The sequence below is a fragment of the Panulirus ornatus genome, chromosome 16 (genome assembly GCF_036320965.1).
Source record: "Panulirus ornatus isolate Po-2019 chromosome 16, ASM3632096v1, whole genome shotgun sequence".
In the NCBI taxonomy this organism is placed as follows: Eukaryota; Metazoa; Arthropoda; class Malacostraca; order Decapoda; family Palinuridae; genus Panulirus; species Panulirus ornatus.
The window spans coordinates 13161525-13183319 of record NC_092239.1 but is presented as its reverse complement, the minus strand read 5'-3'; the positions used below and the strand labels follow the sequence as shown (position 1 = coordinate 13183319).

Sequence of the window (21795 nt, the reverse complement as noted above, 5' to 3'; positions counted from 1 at the left end):
AAGCAAACCTGTTTATAGCCTCACTCAAGATAGGGTTTCTCAGGAATATTAGTCATAGATTTATCTGTTGTGGCGACAGTGATGGAGTTGAACAGGTAGCAGTAGTAGTAGTAGTAGTAGTAATTAGTCGTCGTCGTAATAGTAGTAGTAGTAGTAGTAGTTGTAGTAATTAGTTGTCGTCGTAATAGTAGCAGTAGTGGTAGTAGTAATTAGTCGTCGTCGTTGTACTACTACTACCACTAGTAGTAGTAGTAGTAGTAGTAGTAGTAGTAGTAGAACCCTAGCTGTAGTAGTACAATGTACTGCTAATAATACTTAGTTTTGTGTAATTTTGCTTACTTGAAAGGTGGTTGGTGTGGTCACACGAAGACCTAAGTCATGAAATGAGTATCGTTAACTCACATTCATAAACACCCTTGAACACGATTTTGCCGTCCTTGAACACGATGGTACAATCTTTGAACACGACGGTGCGACCCTTAACACGACGGAACGACCCTTGAACACGACGGTACGATCTTTGAACACGACGGTACGATCTTTGAACACGACGGTGTGATCTTTGGGTACGATGGCTTGATCTTTGACCTTGACCCTCAAGCTTGGGTGATGGCGAAAGCTGGGGGTCAGCATGGTAAAAGGATTGTACCGTTTTGCTCCAGAACCCACACACACACACACACACACGCACACAAACCTTCGTGTTCACGAACTGTCGTCCCTTCGCGTTCGTGGGGGCTACGAAATATGAGACAATAAAGGGTTAAACTGAATCAAAGAGAGAGAAAAGAAAAAGAAAATACCATCGGTAATTTCGTAAACCTTTTGTGTTCGTGGCTCCTTTAATGTAAATTGTCTCGATGCTTTTTTGTTTATCGGTCTGAGAACACTAACCCTTATCTTCAGGTGGACAAGACCTGACTCCATCACTGATACTCCCTAACGTTCGCCCCTCCCTACTACCCCTCCTCTCTCTCCTTCGCGGCGACAAAATAAACCAAATTGGCCCTTAATTACTGGTGAAATGGAAGCGGAAATTCCTCTAGTAAAGAAAGGGAGGTACAACATTTTAGCGGGTATGTCTAAATGTTGTCATATCAGTCCCTCGCAGAGAAGAAGGGCGTATGGGCCATTCTGCCCCTCAGCCGCTTCCATCGGGTCCTTCCAGACCTCTCGTACACTGGGAAATTAAACCAACAGACTGTGTTACTTCCTTGTTCCCCTGGACACTATCGGTACCTCCCTGACCGATGCCATGACGAGTCCCTCGGCATCAAAATGGAAGAATGAGCCAATGAAATCAAGCCGCAAGCGAGAGCTGGGAGTATCGTGTTTAGGACGCAAGCGGCTCCGCCAGTGACACCATCTTGGCCTTGAAGTCGCGTCTCCAATGTTCATCATTATTTCACGTCCCCCTCACTTCCGATCTAAAGTGTACTCCATTTGTGGCCGGGATTACTGGCCACTGCGTAGAGAGGGGGAAAAAAGAAGTTACAGTGGATGATGGAATGTGCGGGCGACAAGAGGAGAAAGTGTTTGGATGGAAGATGTGGCAACAGTGAGCCGAGGTGGAGACGGCAACATCCTATTTGCTATTCTGAAGGCGTAGTTACGTCGCGTCCCTCAAGTCTTCGCGCGTTTCCACGCGGCATGAGAGGCAGAGAGGGGGAGCTCAGGGTCGACGAAAATGAGCGATGGCAAAAGGAGCTGAGCGATCTCTTGTGGTAATGATGGCTGCGGCGTGCCTCCAGGGGGCTTCTTATCACCCGCCATCTTTACACGAGTTTTAATTGTTATCAAGTCTTCTCGGATCATTCGCTCTGACACTACCTGGCTCCTGATACAAAAATTGCCAATTTACTGGGCTGATGAGCCTCTCCTCCCAACACCAAGTTTTGATAGGTACTTTGTAAAATATCCCAATTCCAGTCTTCAACTTGGCGGACCCTTCAGTGTGTCGCGACACACACACACACACACACAGGTAACCCAAACCACCTATCTCCACCTTCACTTTAAGTGAGGTTTAAGGTCATATATCAGTCTGCAACTTGTAAGCAACTTGTTTACATGTTGTATGGACTTGTTGTGCATATGTAAGTGGTGTCGAAATTTTGTCGGCCATTTAGTTAATCGAGCGCTATCGGCGTACTTGTCCGACATCAGTATGCAAATGGATCCCTAATTGCACATAATGTTTCTGGTTTACACATCATACCAAATGGCTTCCAAGTCTCGTCCCCGTCTCGTAAAGCAGAACGGTAAGAGCCGTGATAAAATTCCATACAAAGAAAAAAAAAAAAAAAGAGTCATCGATGCTATGAGTAAAAATAACCATAGACGCGAGAGGAAATAATACTTGATAAAACGGAATAGAAAAAGAACATCTATCAACAGAACATATGGACGCCCGGTTGGAAAAAAACAAAAGGAATATGTTGTGTATCAGGATGGGATGTAATGTATTCTTTTAGCTTTTTATTTTAGCATTTTGTGTCGTTCCTTTATGATAAATCCTACTTTGGGAGAAGAGGATACAAAGAATGATGAAAAGAGGCTATGGTAACCAAGCGTTGCGATTCTAAGGAAGAAAAACAGGAGAGCGGAAAGGGTAGATAAAGAAGGATGAGAAGAAATGAAAGGAAGATAGCACTAAAGCATGAAGGGATAGAGATGACCCAGAAAACAGGAAGAATTCGATAAGGATTACCAAAGAAAGCGAGGACATGGAAACAGAAAACAAAATTATGATAGCACATAAATTCAACAAATCACTGGCTGAACTAACAACTGGATGAACATATAAAGAACAAACTAAACAAGAACACAAAGGTCAAGTAGCCATAATGTTAAAAAGAGGGAACCTAAAAGGTAAAATAAGAATTACCACAAAATCAAATTAAGTTAAATATCAAATTAGATAATAGACTGATGTTCATCACAAACAATCAAATAAAATCAAGATACACGGAAGAAAGTATAGGATCAGAGAGAGCAAAGACATTGGGATGAAAGTATGATACGATCAGTAGCGACAAAGTAGAGACGGCAGAAGATGTGAGCCAGGAAAAGAAGAATGGAACTAGACCTCCAGCAGGTGGTCAACTACTCAGTAGGCAGGTGAGACGAGGGAAGAAGACCCCATCACCCAGTGGGTTCCTGCACCAGGCAGACACACTGGACGGTATACATGGGTCTGGTCGACCATCCGTCACACTGAGCCGACACAAACTGCTGTCTGTCAATTCTGATCGGAGAATTTTTCCCCCAAACACTTCAGTTTCCGATTCTATCAGTCACCGTTTGAGTATGTTGACCTGAACAATGTGGTACGAAGGGTTCAGAGAAGACTATATGAGTTCTTTGAATGCCTCATCAGCAAGAATGTTCGCCCAGAGATATTTGCATCTTTGGCAGCGAACTTGGTGATTGCTTGAATGCTCTGAGCTCCAGACGTGAAGGTTGCAGACTGATGCAACAGGAAGAATTTCACTTGTTTGAGTTTCATCTCCAGAAGCTCGTAGTCAGCGAGGAAGACATTCGAAGCTCTTGAACGCATTCATTCTGCCGCAATTGCACCTCATTGTGCCACTCGGAGTATTCCTTCACTGAAGTCTTGTACGAAAAGAGAAGTCAAAGTGACATCAATGAAGTACATCTCACTGCCCGGCCTCCAGTACCTCATCTAACTTGAACCGAACGACATTTCCTGAAGCCAGAAGAGATTTCCAACCTGAGCGATGATTTTCTTCGAGCATTTGCGTCGCAAATCTACGAGTATGTTCACAGTGAGTCTGTCAAGAGAGTGACCACATCAGGCACCGATGCTTGTAGGGAAGGGTCGACCCCGACTCGCCCAAATCAAGCCGCAATGTCACCGGTTCTTCACTGCTCGTTTTCTTCGCTAACTGCGAGGCTTTTATCGCCAGCCAGGCGATGGCAGACGGGAAGACACCCCCCGCCAGCAAATTGGAAGACACGCAAACTTGAAATACACGGCGGTGATTGGTCGCTGCAGAAGACGGTGGGGGGGTGGAGTATGGGATGGAGGAGGATCAAGCCTGGGCAACGCTAGCTAAATTCTATATCCCACCCAAAATGTAAATGTTCATTTCATGATCAAATTATAAGTACGGAAATCCTGTAAGCTAATGGATCTACTCCTATGTCCGGCTGATGCATTAGATCAGATTTAATCAACAGAAGAAAGGTAATGCATGATGAGCAAATATCAATTAACTTGCCACAAAATCCTAATGCATTGTCTAATGGACAGCCGGTCGTACATTAGTGGCAAGCGCTCGTTGTGGCCGACCGATGACATGCCGGGATCCGTACAGGACATGTCGTGTTATACTGTCATAACAGAGGAGGGAGGGGAGGATGGGGAGGGGGAAGGGGGAAGTCATTGTGGAATGACCTCTCTTGCCCCTCAGGAGGAGGTGGGGGAGCCGGGCAGTAGATACAGTAACCTTCAGCATCATCACCATTACGTAAAGCAACTTCAGTATCATCATAGCTGTAGAATGAGGTACCTCAGCATCACTCACTACTAGTTGATACACCAACTTCAGTACCATCAGGAGCAGCAGACGGAGCAATGTTAGCGCCATCAGTCATGTATAAGATAACTTCAGCACCATTAGCAGTTGATACAATAATGTTAGCACAATCAGTAGCAGTACAGCCAGTAGATTTATCTACGCCAGTAGAAGATACAGGCATTTATTGAATATAATGAATAATACTGAAAAATCTCCTCTTGCTTCCAGCACGTGTATACGACCGTATAGCAAAACGTGAATTAGATTTTCCCCCCCTCTGTCTTTCTCTGTCTATCCAGGTCTGAGTAATCGGTGTGGAAGTTTGGGTGAGCTAATTCAGATGGTAAAAGGAGAATAACAATACATCTGTATCAACCTGGCGCGAACCCCACGATTGTCAACAGATTTGACAAGAGGGTAAAGAAGAGACATACACATGTACCAGGGGAGGGAATGATATTCTACAAATCCCTGAGAACAATTGTGGAGGGACAAGAGCGATAAGAGTCGGCGATGGACCTGCATATCTGGGCTGTTGATGCGCAGGCTCACAAGACAGGAGTTGGGGAAGATAACACACAAGGCATTGATGGAAGGTTTGACTCCTCTGGCATAATGATTCGACCCCTGAACACGACGTTACGAGGATTGGAGCACGAAGAGTGCGGACCTGTTGTACGACCTCTGCGACCATAAGTACGATGGTACGACCCTTGAGTACGACAGGGGCAACCTTGAGTAAGACGGTGACCTGGTCTTTGATCCGACCCTTATGGTTGAGGCTAAAGGTCACTCCATCATTCCCAAGAGTCGTGCTGACGCGTGCAAGGTTCACATCGACGTGTTTGAAACGTAAACCTGACACACACACACACACACACACACACACACACACACACACACACACACACACACACACACACACACACACACACACAAGGACACACCTTAGAAGTCAGGAGTGGGCTACAGAGAGATGTACTTAGACATGTCAGAGGGTTGTACTGGGTCATGTCAGAGGGTTGTACTGGGTCATGTCAGAGGGTTGTACTGGAGCATGTCAGAGAGTCACATCGGGTCATGTCAGAGGTTCGTATAGGGTCACGTCAGAGCGTCGCATCAGGTGTTGTTAGAGGTTCGTATAGGGTCAGGTTAGAGGGTCGCACCAGGTCATGTCAGCGGTTCGTATAGGATCAGGTCAATGGGTCGCACAGGACTATGTTAGAGAGCTGCGCAGCATCAGTAGCAGGGTCAGGATGAACACCTTTTGAAAGGAGAGCATCTTGGGCGACATTGTGCTCTTCTTAAGTTACATGACGACGATACAGCTTCGCCGGAGGTGACTCTTCACTCGCGGAGTAACCTCAGGTAGGGGGAGTTCGGCAACATCTCTGTCTATCTGTATCTCTTTCTCATATCTATATCTATCTATCTATCTATCTATCTATCTATATCTATATCTATATATATATATATATATATATATATATATATATATATATATATATATAAACTGACTGCCGTCCATACCAGTCGCTAAAGCTCCACGAAGGAACATATATATATTTTCTTATTTTTCCCGCGCTCCACGAGTCTTTCCACCTCCGGCGATGCAGAATGCGTCTGAAGAGTCAGGAGGTGAGGAGCGTTGGCCTTTCAGACTCAGGGGAGCGTCCGCCGCCTCCTCATCCCCACGACTTTGGTAAATTGCAAGAGTGATCGCGCTTCAAAGTTTCTTTTGTCTCCCAAAGTGACATTGGTGGGAGGCGAGGCGTGCGGGCGGGCGGGCGGGCGGGCGGGAAAGAGGGGCGGGCAGGCAGACAGCAGGCGTGGGGCGTGACACGGTGGGCTGTGGCGCGGGTGCTGCTGGTTAGGAAAGGGAGAGGGAGAGGGAGAGAGGAGGAGGAAGAGAGGTTGGGTGAACTGTGCTAATGGGGAGCTGGGGAGAGAGAGAGAGAGAGAGAGAGAGAGAGAGAGAGAGAGAGAGAGAGAGAGAGAGAGAGAGAGAGAGAGAGAGAGAGAGAGAGAGAGAGAGAGAGAGAGAGAGAGAGAGAGAGAGAGAGAGAGAGAGAGAGAGAGAGAGAGAATGATCATAGTAATGAGAAGTGTCATTAGGGAGAGAACATAGAGGAACACGAAAGAATGCCAAATGCAGCAGCTGGGAGTGGCAAGAATTAAGTGAAATGAAACGAGGATTACATGTCCAACAGAGAATATAAGAAGGAAGTAAGAGAATGGAAAAGTTAAGAATAAAGAGGTACAAAAGGCCAGGAAGAGAAAGGCTCATTTAAAGATTGGGAGGGAAAAATGGTTCGTGTAGAACACATGGAAAAGTATAAAAGAATTGAATAAATAGATAATCACAGAAATCTTGCATGTCCGAGTGATGATGATGATGATAATACAGGCGAGTCATGGTATCAAAACTACGAGACGAACTGGAGAGGATATACCAGAGGTTAAGGTGAGTCTACGTGGCTCACCTGGCCAGTGTCCCCTGGTGGCCACATTGTATGTCAGATGGGGCAAGAGACGAGGACACCTGACGGAGGAACCATCCATATATCCCTTGTGTGGGGATCCTGGCGTCAGCAACTCAGTGGTGTCCGACTAGAGGATATTTGAAAATTTCTGCCAGACAAAAATTTTGTCCTTTGGCAGCCGTGTTGTGTGTTTGTATGGGCATGCGATGAAGGCACTTGATGAAGCAACATCCAAAGATCGTTTCTGGTAAGATTCAGTTCAACTGAGTCGTTTTTTTGAGAAGAATAAAGTGTGATAACAGCAGATCAGCAGGTGAGCTGATAAAGGGAATGATTCAATAACTTTAAATGAATGACAGAACGTCCAGTTCTTGAGGCCCGTAACGGTACGACCCTTGCGCATGACGACGGTACGACCCTTGAGCATGACGACGGTACGACCCTTGTGCATGACGACGGTACGACCCTTGTGCATGACGACGGTACGACCCTTGTGCATGCCGACGGTACGACCCTTGCGCATGACGACGGTACGACCCTTGCGCATGACGACGGTACGACCCTTGCGCATGACGACGGTACGACCCTTGTGCATGACGACGGTACGACCCTTGTGCATGACGACGGTACGACCCTTACGCATGACGTCGACGGTACGACCCTTGAGTACGACGGCATTACTTTCAACACGATGATATACGACTCTTGGGTATGATTTCATGGCCTTTGACCTGACCCTGAAGGTCCATTGCTATGATTTCACAATGGGTTTCGTCCTTCCATTCTTTGTCCGCTGGCAGCAATACACAACTCTCATACGAATATCCATTTTCATTCCGTCCGTATCAATAACACCTCCAACTTCTCTCGTATCAATAACACCTCCAACTTCTCTCGTATCAATAACACCTCCAACTTCTCTCGTATCAATAACACCTCCAACTTCTCTCGTATCAATAACACCTCCAACTTCTCTCGTATTTCTGTCACTGTGTGAGCTACTATACTTGCTCGAACTCCTCCCGTTAGGGTCGCTACACTCAGGGTCTGAGCGATCAGGATTCGTCACATTTGGTCGTCTTGGGTTCTTCCCTTCCAAATGGCTAAATGACGTCATGATCACAGTAACATTCAGTAACATTTGCGTTAAATCTCGCCCGCGTAACTGACATACACTGTGGCAACCAATGTCGCTAGATTACGCCTGAAGTATAGCGTATACCAGTCTCGGTCGAGATGTGTTATTTAAGACGATTATAGTCATAAGAACTAACACTGTTACGACGAAGGATATATATATATATATATATATATATATATATATATATATATATATATATATATATATATTTTTTTTTTTTTTTTTTTTTTTTTTTTATACCCCGTCGCCGTCTCCCGCGCCCGCGAGGTAGCGTAAGGAAACAGACGAAAGAAATGGCCCAACCCCCCCCACACACATGCACATACACACGTCCACACACGCAAATATACATACCTACACAGCTTTCCATGATTTACCCCGGACGCTTCACATGCCTTGATTCAATCCACTGACAGCACGTCAACCCCTGTATACCACATCGCTCCAATTCACTCTATTCCTTGCCCTCCTTTCACCCTCCTGCATGTTCAGGCCCCGATCACACAAAATCCTTTTCACTCAATCTTTCCACCTCCAATTTGGTCTCCCTCTTCTCCTCGTTCCCTCCACCTCCGACACATATATCCTCTTGGTCAATCTTTCCTCACTCATTCTCTCCATGTGCCCAAACCATTTCAAAACACCCTCTTCTGCTCTCTCAACCACGCTCTTTTTATTTCCACACATCTCTCTTACCCTTACGTTACTTACTCGATCAAACCACCTCACACCACACATTGTCCTCAAACATCTCATTTCCAGCACATCCATCCTCCTGCGCACAACTCTATCCATAGCCCACGCCTCGCAACCATACAACATTGTTGGAACCACTATTCCTTCAAACATACCCATTTTTGCTTTCCGGGATAATGTTCTCGACTTCCACACATTTTTCAAGGCTCCCAAAATTTTCGCCCCCTCCCCCACCCTATGATCCACTTCCGCTTCCATGGTTCCATCCGCTGACAGATCCACTCCCAGATATCTAAAACACTTCACTTCCTCCAGTTTTTCTCCATTCAAACTCACCTCCCAATTGACTTGACCCTCAACCCTACTGTACCTAATAACCTTGCTGTTATTCACATTTACTCTTAACTTTCTTCTTCCACACACTTTACCAAACTCCGTCACCAGCTTCTGCAGTTTCTCACATGAATCCGCCACCAGCGCTGTATCATCAGCGAACAACAACTGACTCACTTCCCAAGCTCTCTCGTCCCCAACAGACTTCATACTTGCCCCTCTTTCCAAGACTCTTGCATTCACCTCCCTAACAACCCCATCCATAAACAAATTAAACAACCATGGAGACATCACACACCCCTGCCGCAAACCTACAATATATATATATATATATATATATATATATATTCTTTCAAACTATTTGCCATTTCCCGCGTTAGCGAGGTAGCATTAAGAACAGAGGACTGGGCCTTTGCGGGAATATCCTCACCTGGCCCCCTTCTCTGTTCCCTCTTTTGGAAAATCAAAAAAAAAAAAAAAAGAGAGGGGAGGATTTCCAGCCCCACGCTCCCTCCCCTTTTAGTCGCCTTCTACGACACGCAGAGAATACGTGGGAAGTATTCTTTCTCCCATATCCCCAGGGATAATATATATATATATATATATATATATATATATATATATATATATATATATATATATATATATATATATATATATATATATACATATATATATATATATATATATATATATATATATATATATATATATATATATATATATATATATATATATATATATATATATTCATCATTTATTATACTTAGTCGCTGTCTCCCGCGTTAGCGAGGTAGCGCGAGGAAACAGACGAAAGAATGGCCCAACCCACCCTCATGTAAGGGCATGTGAAGCTTAGGAGAACAATTATAATTATAATTCCACAACTACATATAACACCACCAAGGGTTTCATTACAACTACATGCATTAATTTCATAAGTTTAGATTAACGCTGAGTAAATGCGCGTTTCCTCCCAATTAATTGGAGCGAAACTTTGGACAAGTTGGGCCGAGCAACATGACGGCATCTCCAGAGGGAGTCGACGGCGCTATTGGGGGAGGCGGAGGAGGCGGGGCGAGCAGGGAATGATGCCTCCGATGCTCCACCAGGTGCACAGCAACAAGCAGTAGCGACACCAGGTACACAGCAGCAAGAAGTGGCTATACTAGGTGGTGACTATAGGAGATAGTGGGTGTATTAACTAATGGGAACACTAAGTAATGACTCTCTTTATCCGGACACTAAGCAGAACTGCATATCTTTCATTTTCCCATACTTACCCATGCCTACCCCGCCTGATCCTCCTCCCTTCCCACAACACAGCAGAGACCTCTAGAAATGAAGGTACGGAGAAAGGTATGTAACATTATCCTCGGTTACTGGGACACCATCTGTTTAACGCATTGGTCCCCCCTTCCCCCAACTCTCTCCAACCATCACTTGAACCTTATTCGACAGTTCGGGAAGAAGCTGCTGAACCAAACTCCGTCTCCGTCACCTCCTGTCCCCTGAGATCCCTCATCCTCGAGGTGTATTGCGGCACCACAACCTCACCTCATCCATACAGACCGCTACGAGAACAGCCTCATCCCAAACCAGTGTGGAAAGACTGTCTGCTTAACCTGCCCCATTTCCTTGTTCATACTCCCTTTAGGCCTTGGATTGTACATAATTCATTACACCGTGATGCAGTAATACTATTACTGGTATTACGGTGGGAGAGATGGAACACAATGAAACGCACGTCAACCAAAATGAGTGGCCGAGACCTCGCCAGGTTCAATTACGAACTGTCGTAAGTGTACCAGGAGGAGGGTGAGGAGGTGAGCAGTGTCAGTGGCCCGTGCAGCCAGGCTTATGAGGCAAAGACAGGATGTATGAGTACAATAGTGAGGCAGTGCTGTAATGCTGGACAAGGAATCAGTAAATGGATTCAAGAGAGATAATACGTTTTGGTAGTTGTTGGACATGTAAGTAGGAGAGGCTTATGGAAGGAGGAGACTATATGGGTATTAAAGGAGAGGAAGATGAGGAACAGTAGATACAGGGACGAAGAATGATATATGGTGAAGTTGGAAGGAGTACTTAGGCATCAGATACCTCATAAGAATAATTTAGGGAGAACAGATTAAGCAGCAAAGTCTATAATCCACAGTTACAGTAGGCAGTCAACACAGGACCAGACGAAGTAAGGACCTGTAGCGAGTTACACCTGGACATGAAACATGCATATGAACGAGACATATGAAGCAGAAAGTGAGAAATGGCTGAAAGGAAGAGGCTTGATGAAACGCAAAAGATAAAAGACATGGATGGGATGTGGCAGGAATAAGTACACGAGAACGGGAATAAGTTTAAGCGCCGGAACAAAAAGCGAAGAAATGAGTCCAAAAGAGGAGCTAATGAACCGGAACAAGAGGAGATAAATGACGCTAATAAAGAAACTTACAAACCAGACCTACGAGCGAGGAAAAGAGTCCAGAAAGAGAGGCTTATGGACCACATCAAGAGGAAGTAAATGAATCTAGAGAAGAGACTTATATGCCAGATTAAATTCGAGAAAAAGAGCTCAGGAGAGATGACGATGAGTTAGAGATCAGGAAAAGAGATCAGGCAGGCCTTCTGGTCTGGGCTGGTGGAGCTGGCTGCTGGCTGGTAGCGGAGCAGTCTTGGACGTCTTGCTCAGGTCGAGTGTTGGGTTGTATGATTCCCCTGAGCTGTCACCCGGGCCAGCATCTGACGGTACCAGACATGAATACTACAACATCCTGGCCCGTGTGTCACTGTGTGTGTGTGTGTGTGTGTGCAGCTCTTTTATGTGTATGATTTTGACTGTATGAGTGCGTGTGTGTATGTGTATACGAGTCCGTAAACGTGTATGTGGAGGCACATGTGCATGTACGCTTGTCACTGCATGAGTATCTGTGTGTATGTAGGGTCATGCTTTGTGATAATACGAAGTACCTCTTTGTGTTTGCTTCCTTAAGAACATAATTTGTCCATCTGAATATCCATGAGTCCCGAGAGTGTTGTATGGACGTGAGTCTTGGATCTATAACGCAAAGGAAAGGAAAAGGGTGTTGTAAATGTAATGCCTGATGACGCAATGTGCTGTGAGGCTGGCAGCTCAGCTCTGATGACAGTGTGGCAGAAGTAACGCAAGTCTGACTAGAGCTTAACCAGGCAATGATGAAATGGCTCGGATACATGGAGAGGATGAGTGAAGAAAGACTGACTAAGAGGATCTACTTGACAAAAGCGAGGAGTTCAACACTAACGGGCGGGCCAAAAAGGAGATGGAAAAGCAGGGTGGAGGAGGTTTAAGGATATCTAAGCCTGAACATAGAAGAGAGTTAGATGCGTGAACTGGATAGAATGAATTGGATCTCTCTGGTGTACGGGGGGCGATCTGCTGGCAATAGAGTGAACTAAGGTATATGACGTGGTAAAGATAGACAACGGTGTTATCTTAAGGGCTTATCTGTGGAGGGCGGGTTTTGGTGTCAGTGTATTATACAGGAAAGTTATAGATATACCATGCGTACACGTGAGGGTTTTGTTTCTTTGTTCCTGATGTTACCACACTAAGGCGGGAAAGGCAATTAGGTATAAAGAATATCTTTCATCTTTCCTTTCATATTTGCTTGCTGTTTCCCGCGTTAGCGATGTAACACTAGGAAAAGACAAAGAAAAGGTGTCATTCGCTCGCTCCATTCCCCAGATGTCATGAGGGAGGCACCGAAATCACACTCCTCGATCCCCATCCAGGTCCCACAAACATTTCCATGGTTTCCCCCGGCCCTTTCACATGCCCTGATTAGTCCATTGTTAGCATGTCGCGACCTTTATACCAAATCGCTCTAATTCAATTTTCATCCTCCTGCGTGTTCAGGCCCCGGGAACACAGAATCTTTATCCCCTCATCCTTCCATCTCCAATCCTTCCCTCACTCATTCTCTACATATGTCCAAACCATTTCAGCACACCTTCTTGAACTCCTTCAATCCTAATCTTCAAATTACCGCACACCTTGCCCTTACTTACGCGATCAACCCTTCTCTTCAGTGAATTCTTAACTATAGTCCATATCTTGCATCCATACCACATCACTGGGACTTCTGTACTATCAAACGTACCCATTTCCGCCTTCCTAGACAGTGGTCCCTCTTCAACACAATTCTCAGTGCTCTCACAACCTTCGCCCCCTCATCCACCCTATGACTCATCCTCCATTTCCATGGTCCCATTCGCTATGTCGTTTCCTCCAAGTCTGATACATTCAAACTCACATCTAAGATTACCTGTATCTTTGCACTGCTAAACCTAATACCTTTACTTTTATTTACATTTACTCTAAACTTTCTCCTTTCACACACTTGTCCAAACTTAAACACTAACTTCTGCAGTTTCTCACTCAATCTGCCACCAGCGTCGTCTCATCAGCAAACCACAACTAACTCATCATTCCAGGCCCCCCTCATCCCCTACAGACTGCATACCTGCCCTCTTTCCTAGACCTCTCTGACCACCCCCATCCATAAGCAAATGAAACAGCTATGGTGATATGCACACTGATGCCGCAGACCCACCTTCACCTGAAACCACTCACCCTTCTCTCTGCCTCCTTACACACACACACACACACACTACTTCCTACAGCTTTCCTCCAACGCCCTACATTCGTAGCACAAAGCATCTCCATCAACCTTATCATATGCTTTCTCCAAGTCCATAAGTGCCACATATAAATCCCTCTGTTTCTCTAAGTATTTCTCCCACACTTTCTTCAAAGCAAACACTTGATCCACATATCCTTCTCTACTTCTGTAACCACATTGTTTCTTCCTAGTTTGATGCTCTGTGCATGACACTACACTCCCAATCACGAATCTTCCATACAGTTTACCAGGCACAGGTAATTCGAACACTCCCCTTTGGCTTTATCAAATGGCACAATACACGCACTTTGCTAATCCTCAAGCACCTCACCATGAGCAGCACATACATTGGAAATCATAACTCGCCTTCACACTAATCCTTGATTTTAACCCTGGTACATTCCCCCAGCATTCTTCCCCCTTATCCTTGAGCTGTACTTCACTCAGAGCCAGAATATCCAGGTTCCTTTTTAAAACATAATATTCACCTTTCCTTTCTTATTATCTTGGTTACATCCACACCCATCAAGACACCGCAGCCTGAGCTTTTGAGGAGGATGAACACTTCTCTTTTGGCTCCATCTCAAGAAGGGATCAGTTTCCACCCACCCCACCCCTCTTTGTCACCTTCTGCGACACGCAGGGAATACAATAAGGTATGGTCCAGGTGCTCTGACTATGATGAAGGACAGCCGAGGCAGGAGCCGGGCGTGGCCATGTTCGCACGTCCTCGGGCGACCGTGTGATATGTCCAGCTCGGCCGCCAGGATTAATTCATCATGTGTCAGCGTGCGGGCGGGAGGCTCGAACATGTGTTAACACTAACATGGGGACACATCCCCCACCTCCCTCTCATGCCCTCCCCTCAGGTGCTGCCCGGTAAATCTTGACAAATTATCTACATTTCTTTTTTTCAAAGTTCAAATTATTCATATCTTACGTATAAGGCTAGTTAGCTGGGAGGCCATGTGTTCTTGGCTTTCGATTTGTGGAACACATAGATGGGTTTACTAGGTGTTTGTCCCGTTGTACTGAGAAGTAAAAGTGAATATGTGGAATGAAACATTGGTAGGTGTATATAATATGCACTTGCAGGTACATACAGACAAACGGAACAAAGGGGCAGACTCCTTCATTAGACAGAAATGTCAGAGAAGACTTTTCAAAATGGCTCACCTCTGAGATCAATGCCGTGCTTGCTTTATGTAAATACTTGAGAACATCCTTTCGTCTGGGTATCTTGGTTACAGTATAAGATCTTATTTGTGTGTTCCTGTTGGGCTTTTTGTATAACGACGAATTTCATTGAGGATGTTCAAGAATCAGCAACTTTGCTTGCCTGCCTCAGTCGTTGGATGACGATGTGATATACGTCATGGTTAACGGATGTGTTATGGTTTGGCTGGAGTGGAGAAAGGACTTGATGATATCCTCTTTGTATTCCTGACGACATTCGTTGGTGGCACTGTCTACCACCTTCCTATACCTTGGCGAACTGTAGAGGCACATTGCCTGGTGATGTCATCAACGTCCTGGAAAGGAAGGCGCTTATTGTAAACAGAGGCGTCCTCCATAGCCAGCCTCCTTCAGATGCACAAGATGGCCCTTGCTTCTGACCACCAAGTAGGTTATCATCATCGTACTAGCAACAGGCGGCTGGTCGGATTCGATGGGGGGTCGTCGTGGGGTGCTTATCGCAACATCATCCTGCTGAAGGTGCTGGGGTCTACCTACCGACATGGACTGTTTGAGCAGCGCAGGCGCGAGGAAGCTTCTGCAAGTTCATGGTGACTTTGGTTGGCGAGGTGGACGGTTTTGATTGTAGTTTCGAACATATAGTGCAAAAAAGGACTTGCTACTCCCAGATGCCTTTGGCCGACAAGGTCTTCTTGAGTGAAGAATGAGCAGAGAGGCGCATCCTTAACTGACATATTCTTTTATCATATTATTTTGATGGGACGGAAAGAATAGCTGGGTCTGTGGGTGTTGAAAGTACCATATATGTTACCCAGAGGGAGGTGGCCAATGATAGGAGCCAGATGATGGCCTCTATAGCTGCTGCACTTGATGGCCTGAGGTTATACTCATTGTCCTAACATTACGTAGCTGCTAGGGTTGTCTGCTCGGCGGATGATAATCTCATCACTGAAGCGTAATCCTTAGGTGGGTTGTCCTGGGCGAGGTTGATAGCTCTTATCATGTCGTCTGCAGCGTTTCATGTCTAGGAATACGAGCACACACATATATACAAGTTTAAGGGTCAAGGCAACACGAGCGCACTTTTCCTCAAGACATGGAGGTTATGAAGACATAGCAGTTCATCTGGCTGTCTATGTAGCTGTTCATCTGGCCCAGGATTCTAACCAGTGAGGGCCCGTGTGCGAAATGACACACTGAGCAACACTCACCTCTGTACTATGGAAGCCCATACTACATAAAGCTGACAGTGTTTACCGATGTTTGTTCAACGCGTATGAAATGGACGTTGATCAGTGTTGCAACCTGCAGGGTATATGGCCCAATCAACACCATCACACAGACAATGGCTGGCGTCATCGGTCTGTGTTATGTATAAATCCTTTTAGCAAGATCTGTGATCACTGGGGAACGACCCAGGGGTCGTTCCGTCGTGGTTAAGGGTCGTACCATCGTCTTCCGTAGTGACAACACTAACAATGACCCTGTATGTGGCAACCAGTGCAGAACACCAGCACTATCACCATGCGCATATGTGTACGGATCTCTGACATGAACTGTAGATCTATTCCTCATAAACGATGATGATGATGATGATTCGTTTTTTGAGCGGCTCTGAGACTCGTTAAACAAAGTCCCTCCAGGAAATGGTGTTACCTGACTCCGCCTGCCAATGGGTTACAACCGCGAGGCAGAGGTCACCTTCGTTGAAGCTGTACAATCATCAATAGACGGAAAGAAGTCACAGTCTCCTCGGAAGATTTCCTTCGCTTCGAAGGAGTCCAATCATTTTCTTGCATCTGCGTGGAGGGCTGGCAGCCTTGTAGTTGCAGGAGCCCTAGAAATGGGCCCTCGGGTTGTGTATGTTGTAAAGGATGATGATGAGCAGGGAATGGAAACACACTTGTAAAAATAGTACAACTTTATATAGCATTCATAATCAGTTAGTGCCATTCTGTTGGTGCCTAACAGTAAATTATTCTTCTGTTGGATTATATGTACAATGTCACCAAAAAACAACTTACAACTCTAGGCAGTAGTAGGCGGCATTTCAAGGAGAGATTATCGGTGAGAAGTGTGGTGAAGGAAGTGACTACATCATTCACATTCGGAGACATTAACATAATGAAGAAATATAGTGTGAAAAATGTAGTCAACACGCAAGAAAGTAATAAAACCTCTTTGGGTATTCACCTATTTTTTTTTCTTCTTCTTCACAGACTTGATCCTCGTGGAGAACTGATAGTGAGGAAAGTTCCTGTCGTGAAGCATAACAAGAATGATATATCAAACTATTGATTTTTTTTTTTTTTTGAATACATCAATATCATACCAAGGATAGTTCTGCTTCAAGACATAATTTTTTTTTTCTTTTTACAATACAATGAGATATATTGACAAAGACATATTGGTTGGATGAAGGAACATATGTGATGTACTGTATGTATGTATGTATGTATGTAAGAGGAAGCGAACACAACAGGTGCAACAAACAACTTAGGTTCCGAGCCAGAGAGCGTCCGGATGGTTCAGTGTTAAGAGCTCAGCTTAATGGTGATTAATGTGGGTCAGGAGGCCCACAGATGAAGCAAACGACAACGGTCACTCTCTGTACGAACTCGAAGCTGCTTCATTATTTTTGACTCGCGTATTTCATTACATTCTCGCCTTGTTATATAACATGCGGGACGCATCGGATCCGCTGGAAACTTAAGGACCTAAAGTCGAATCAGTCTCAGACCTCAAGCTCGTGCATCGGTTGGTATAAAATCCTGATTCGAGATAAAAGCCATCTTTTTTTTTCAGTATGAGAACCGACCTCACCTCCAAACTGGTAACTGAATAAGATGTATCTTATCATCAAGAATCAGTAAAATTAAGTGATTACAAGAAACTTTTAAACCGAAACTTTATCCTTAAACAGGATTTTATACTCGACGTTTCATTTGATGCCTTGATTTGCACAGGTGGTTCAAGACACTCCGAGTGAAGCAACAGTAGCATATATGAAACCATCTCATCTTTGGCAAGACCTGTGTCATGGGTAGGTTCTCCTTGTCTCATAACTCTCCTCACATTTTCTATGACTCTGATATAGGACTGATATTTCTAAAAGGTTTGATTGTCTATCTTCAACTATTGAGCGAAGTAAGGTCATAGAACGACCACAAATGCTATTGGACACAAGCAGTTGTAAGTTTTTCTCAAATCATATAACTCTGCAAGAGGGGGGAAAAAAAGGAGAGAGAATACGTATTGAACTAATGATATTTTGATACTGTGTTGATTATTTCTCTGCTCTGATACTGGGTGGGGTATGCGTATTTGAATCATTTATATACTTCACTTTTTTTTTTAAATGGCCTTTGATAAATGGTCAAGCGGCAAAACAGTTGTTTATTAAACTTCATAAGCGGGGGGAAAAAAAGGCCTCAAAACATGGGTATAAAATGCACGTCATCCATGTTCTCGCATTCAAGTCCTCATACATTGACCCAGTAGCGATTAAACGCGCGTGCGCGAGTCACTCACACACATCTCTTTCTCTCCAGAATACAAAACACACGGTGTATATATTGCTTGCAGTCATATCTGTAGGAACGAACACCTTAATATACTTGACTGTGGTCTTCTGAACACGTGTTAAATCCAACCTTGGTCATCCTGAACACAGGGAAAGAGAAATCTTGAAAGGATTCTTGAATGATTTTTTTTTTTCGTATAATATGGATTTGGGTGTCTCTTACGCGATTGAGAAAAATAAACCCCATGGTTTGAGGAGTGTCATACAGCCGAGGAGAAGAAGAAAGAATGCCAGGCAATCGGTAAATATCACGACGTTCAGCAGTTTTCCTCTGTTTGCTCTGGCAAGGATACGAAGAAAACGCAGGAACGGTAAACAGCAGGTACGTACTTACAGTACTGGTGGTTGGTTACGTTGTGTGTGTATGTGGGGGGCAAGGAATATACATGGTGGGGGCAAGGGGGGATCACCGAGAACGCTGATGCTGAGCGGAAACAGCTTTGGTTGAGGTGACAGACGTAGGAACGAATCTCTCAATGAATAGAAGATATGATAGACGAATCTGGTTTGTAGAAAGTAAGGAATTAAGAAGTCCTTGGTGGGCATTTGTCTGTGTTCAGCAGAAGCAAGGTTGTTCTTATCAAAACCTCCTAATCCTGTGTTCAAAATATATTACGTCCTTCACTGAAGGAATACAGAAGATGGGGCAGAACTGTTGAGTATTGCGACGTGCCAGACAGTACACGCTCGTTGCAGCTGTGTTCCTTAGAAATGGAAAATCGTGCATTACATCCTTGAATGTCTGACAGCCTTGCGATCTATGCATGACCCACGTGTTAAGTTCCACTGACAAGGGCCACTGCATATAGCAGCACTGAACAACATCCTTATTTCACGAGACGGAGGCCCATCTATTTTTCACTTCGATGGCCACTGGGACGAAAAGAGGTGCTGGTAGCAGGGCAGGTCCACCGAGACATTCACTGGTGGTCTGGCATTGTGGGACACCTCTGTGTTCGTGGTAGTTGGCGAGCAGCGTCCTCACCAGTTAAGACCATCGGCCTCTCTGTCTGGTAGGTGGTTGGTGACTGGGGCAGGGAAGGGTCTCCTACACCAGTAAGAGACACAGGGGCCTGTGTGTGTGTGTGTGTGCTCGGTGTTGGGGACGGGGACAGAGTAGGCCACCTGCACCAATCGACACCTTGGGTCACGCTTTGTACTGGGTCGCGGGTGTTGGCAGGGGCAGCCTGGGGTCTCCTACACCAACCACACACACACACTTCGGGGAGGCCCCTTCACTCCCTCCTAACCCCAGGTCTATCACAGCTCCTCCAGGTTAACATTATGATTTCACCTTCGTAACGTTCTCTCATATGTTTGATTATCGTTAGGTTCATTTGATTATTTGACGGTCTGAGTCGTCGATTTTGGTCAAGTCTCTCGACTTGTGAGTTTGCTGAGGTCTCCCCCAGATACGCTGTCTACGATTTCCTCAAAATTTGCAAGATTTTCTCAAAATTTCTTCTGATTTGCCGGAAATATTTTGATATCCTCTAGTCTCCTCTGGTTCTATAATATCTCTTACTGTTCTGGTAACCTTATTTCTTTTTATCTTCCCATTCTGACGTAATTCCCCTGAACGTACTCCCCTTTTTTTCGTGATTATTTCTATCTCTTTTATGTGCACATCTTCTGGTATGTATAAGGCTCCTTGGCTTCATGTCAGCTCACATAGGTCGATCTCTGTCTTTCTAAGAGTTTCCATCGGTTGAGAATTTCCTCAGTTTGATTTCTCTTGGGTCATGTCTCATTCCCCTGAGAGAATCTAAAGTCTCTCCATACTGCCTGAGGAAGACGGGATGTTTTTGAGTCCCTGCGAGCTTACCTGAAGCCAATCTGGATGTGTTTTTCGTCCTCTTCGATTCGAACATTTTTAGGAGGAAAAAAAGTGGGCTGTTCCAGTCTTCGATATCCTTCGAAGATTTTTTGATAATCACAGGAGACCGAAGAAAACTGTAATGTAGAATTCATCTCGTCTGAATGTAAGATAAACTCATCAAAGTTTTAAGACATGTATTCATGACTTATCTTCTTCCCGTCCAGTTAAGGTGATGTATGATGCAATCTTATTTTGGCTCCAAGGAAAAAACCCAAGTCAATGCCTTATGCAAATTTAAGTTTGGTATGAAACTAATATCAATCTCTTCTTGGGTGTAATTTCTAATCCAATGGTTTATCATTCGAAAACTGACGTAAGTGTGCAAATAAAGACTAGGTTTTGAAACTCCCTACGAGGGAAGAAGCTGGCTAGGCTTGGAGCCCAGGGAGAAGTAGATCCTGGTAGGGTGCATCACCTATCAGGCATACATTCTAGCCAGGTGTAATGCAGGTAAATCTCTTGAAAGTTGTGGAGCTCAGCCGGACGTGCAGTTTGGCCAGAGGTGTAACATCTAACAAGACGTAGGGAATCTGCATAATTATGGGTCATGTCAGGATGTAGATGATGAATTGATACTAGCTGTGTGTGGGTGCGGTAGGTTTGGTGTTGATCCAAGACCGGTCCATGTAGTCTGCTTTCTCAGGGGTGAGGGTGTTTTGGCGAGTCCTTCACCCAGGAAGGATGCGAGGTCAAATCTATAACAGAGAAAAAATGATTCCGTTAACTGGGGTCTTAGAAGATTCCGTGAAGTCATCAAATATGTAACTTAGAACTACATACCTGTAGACCTCTTGGCCTCGCATCCTGCCGGAGGGGAAAGCAAGACTTACCAAAAACCTCAGGGTTCTGTTCATCCAGTATTTGCCAAACATCCAAGGAACAAAGACTTGCCATTGCAGTACCTCATCCTCCCTTGTGTTCTCATCAAGGAGTGGGCAGTATATTCCCTCGTCTGAAAGCCGTACCTCTCGTTTATCTTACTAATGACGAATTCTCTTTTCCAGTTATGATTTTGATTTTGTAAGAATCTTTGGAATGGCACGTACCCTACTGGCCGTCACCCTTTATCTCTGTATTTCACACGTAATTTGCTTTCGTTTATGCAAGTATAATTTCCTTTACTGCTGGTTTGTCAGTGATTTGAAGAGTCAACACTTGCAGCATGTTGCTAATTTTACATACAAATTGAAGAAGGACAATGGGATTTTTCTGTATTCAGAATTGTGATGTTCTTGTGAATGTGGATCCTTTGTTTTCTCCAAATTAATCAAATTCAAG

At 44.7% G+C, this 21795-nt stretch overlaps 1 protein-coding gene across 2 annotated transcripts in view; it reads right to left on the bottom strand.

The window, feature by feature from the left end:
- LOC139754149 (insulin gene enhancer protein ISL-1-like) overlaps positions 1 to 21795 on the bottom strand; it is a 478425-nt gene that overhangs the window by 57865 nt on the left and 398765 nt on the right. The window contains exon 9 of one of the 2 annotated variants that reach the window (XM_071671297.1): positions 16959 to 21212. The exons of the other annotated variant lie outside the window; for it this stretch is intronic. Within the exon in view, the coding sequence (XP_071527398.1) occupies positions 21207 to 21212 (6 nt within the window). The 3' untranslated portion in view covers positions 16959 to 21206. Of the gene's footprint in view, positions 1 to 16958; positions 21213 to 21795 lie in introns of those variants that run through there. 2 annotated transcript variants of the gene reach the window in all.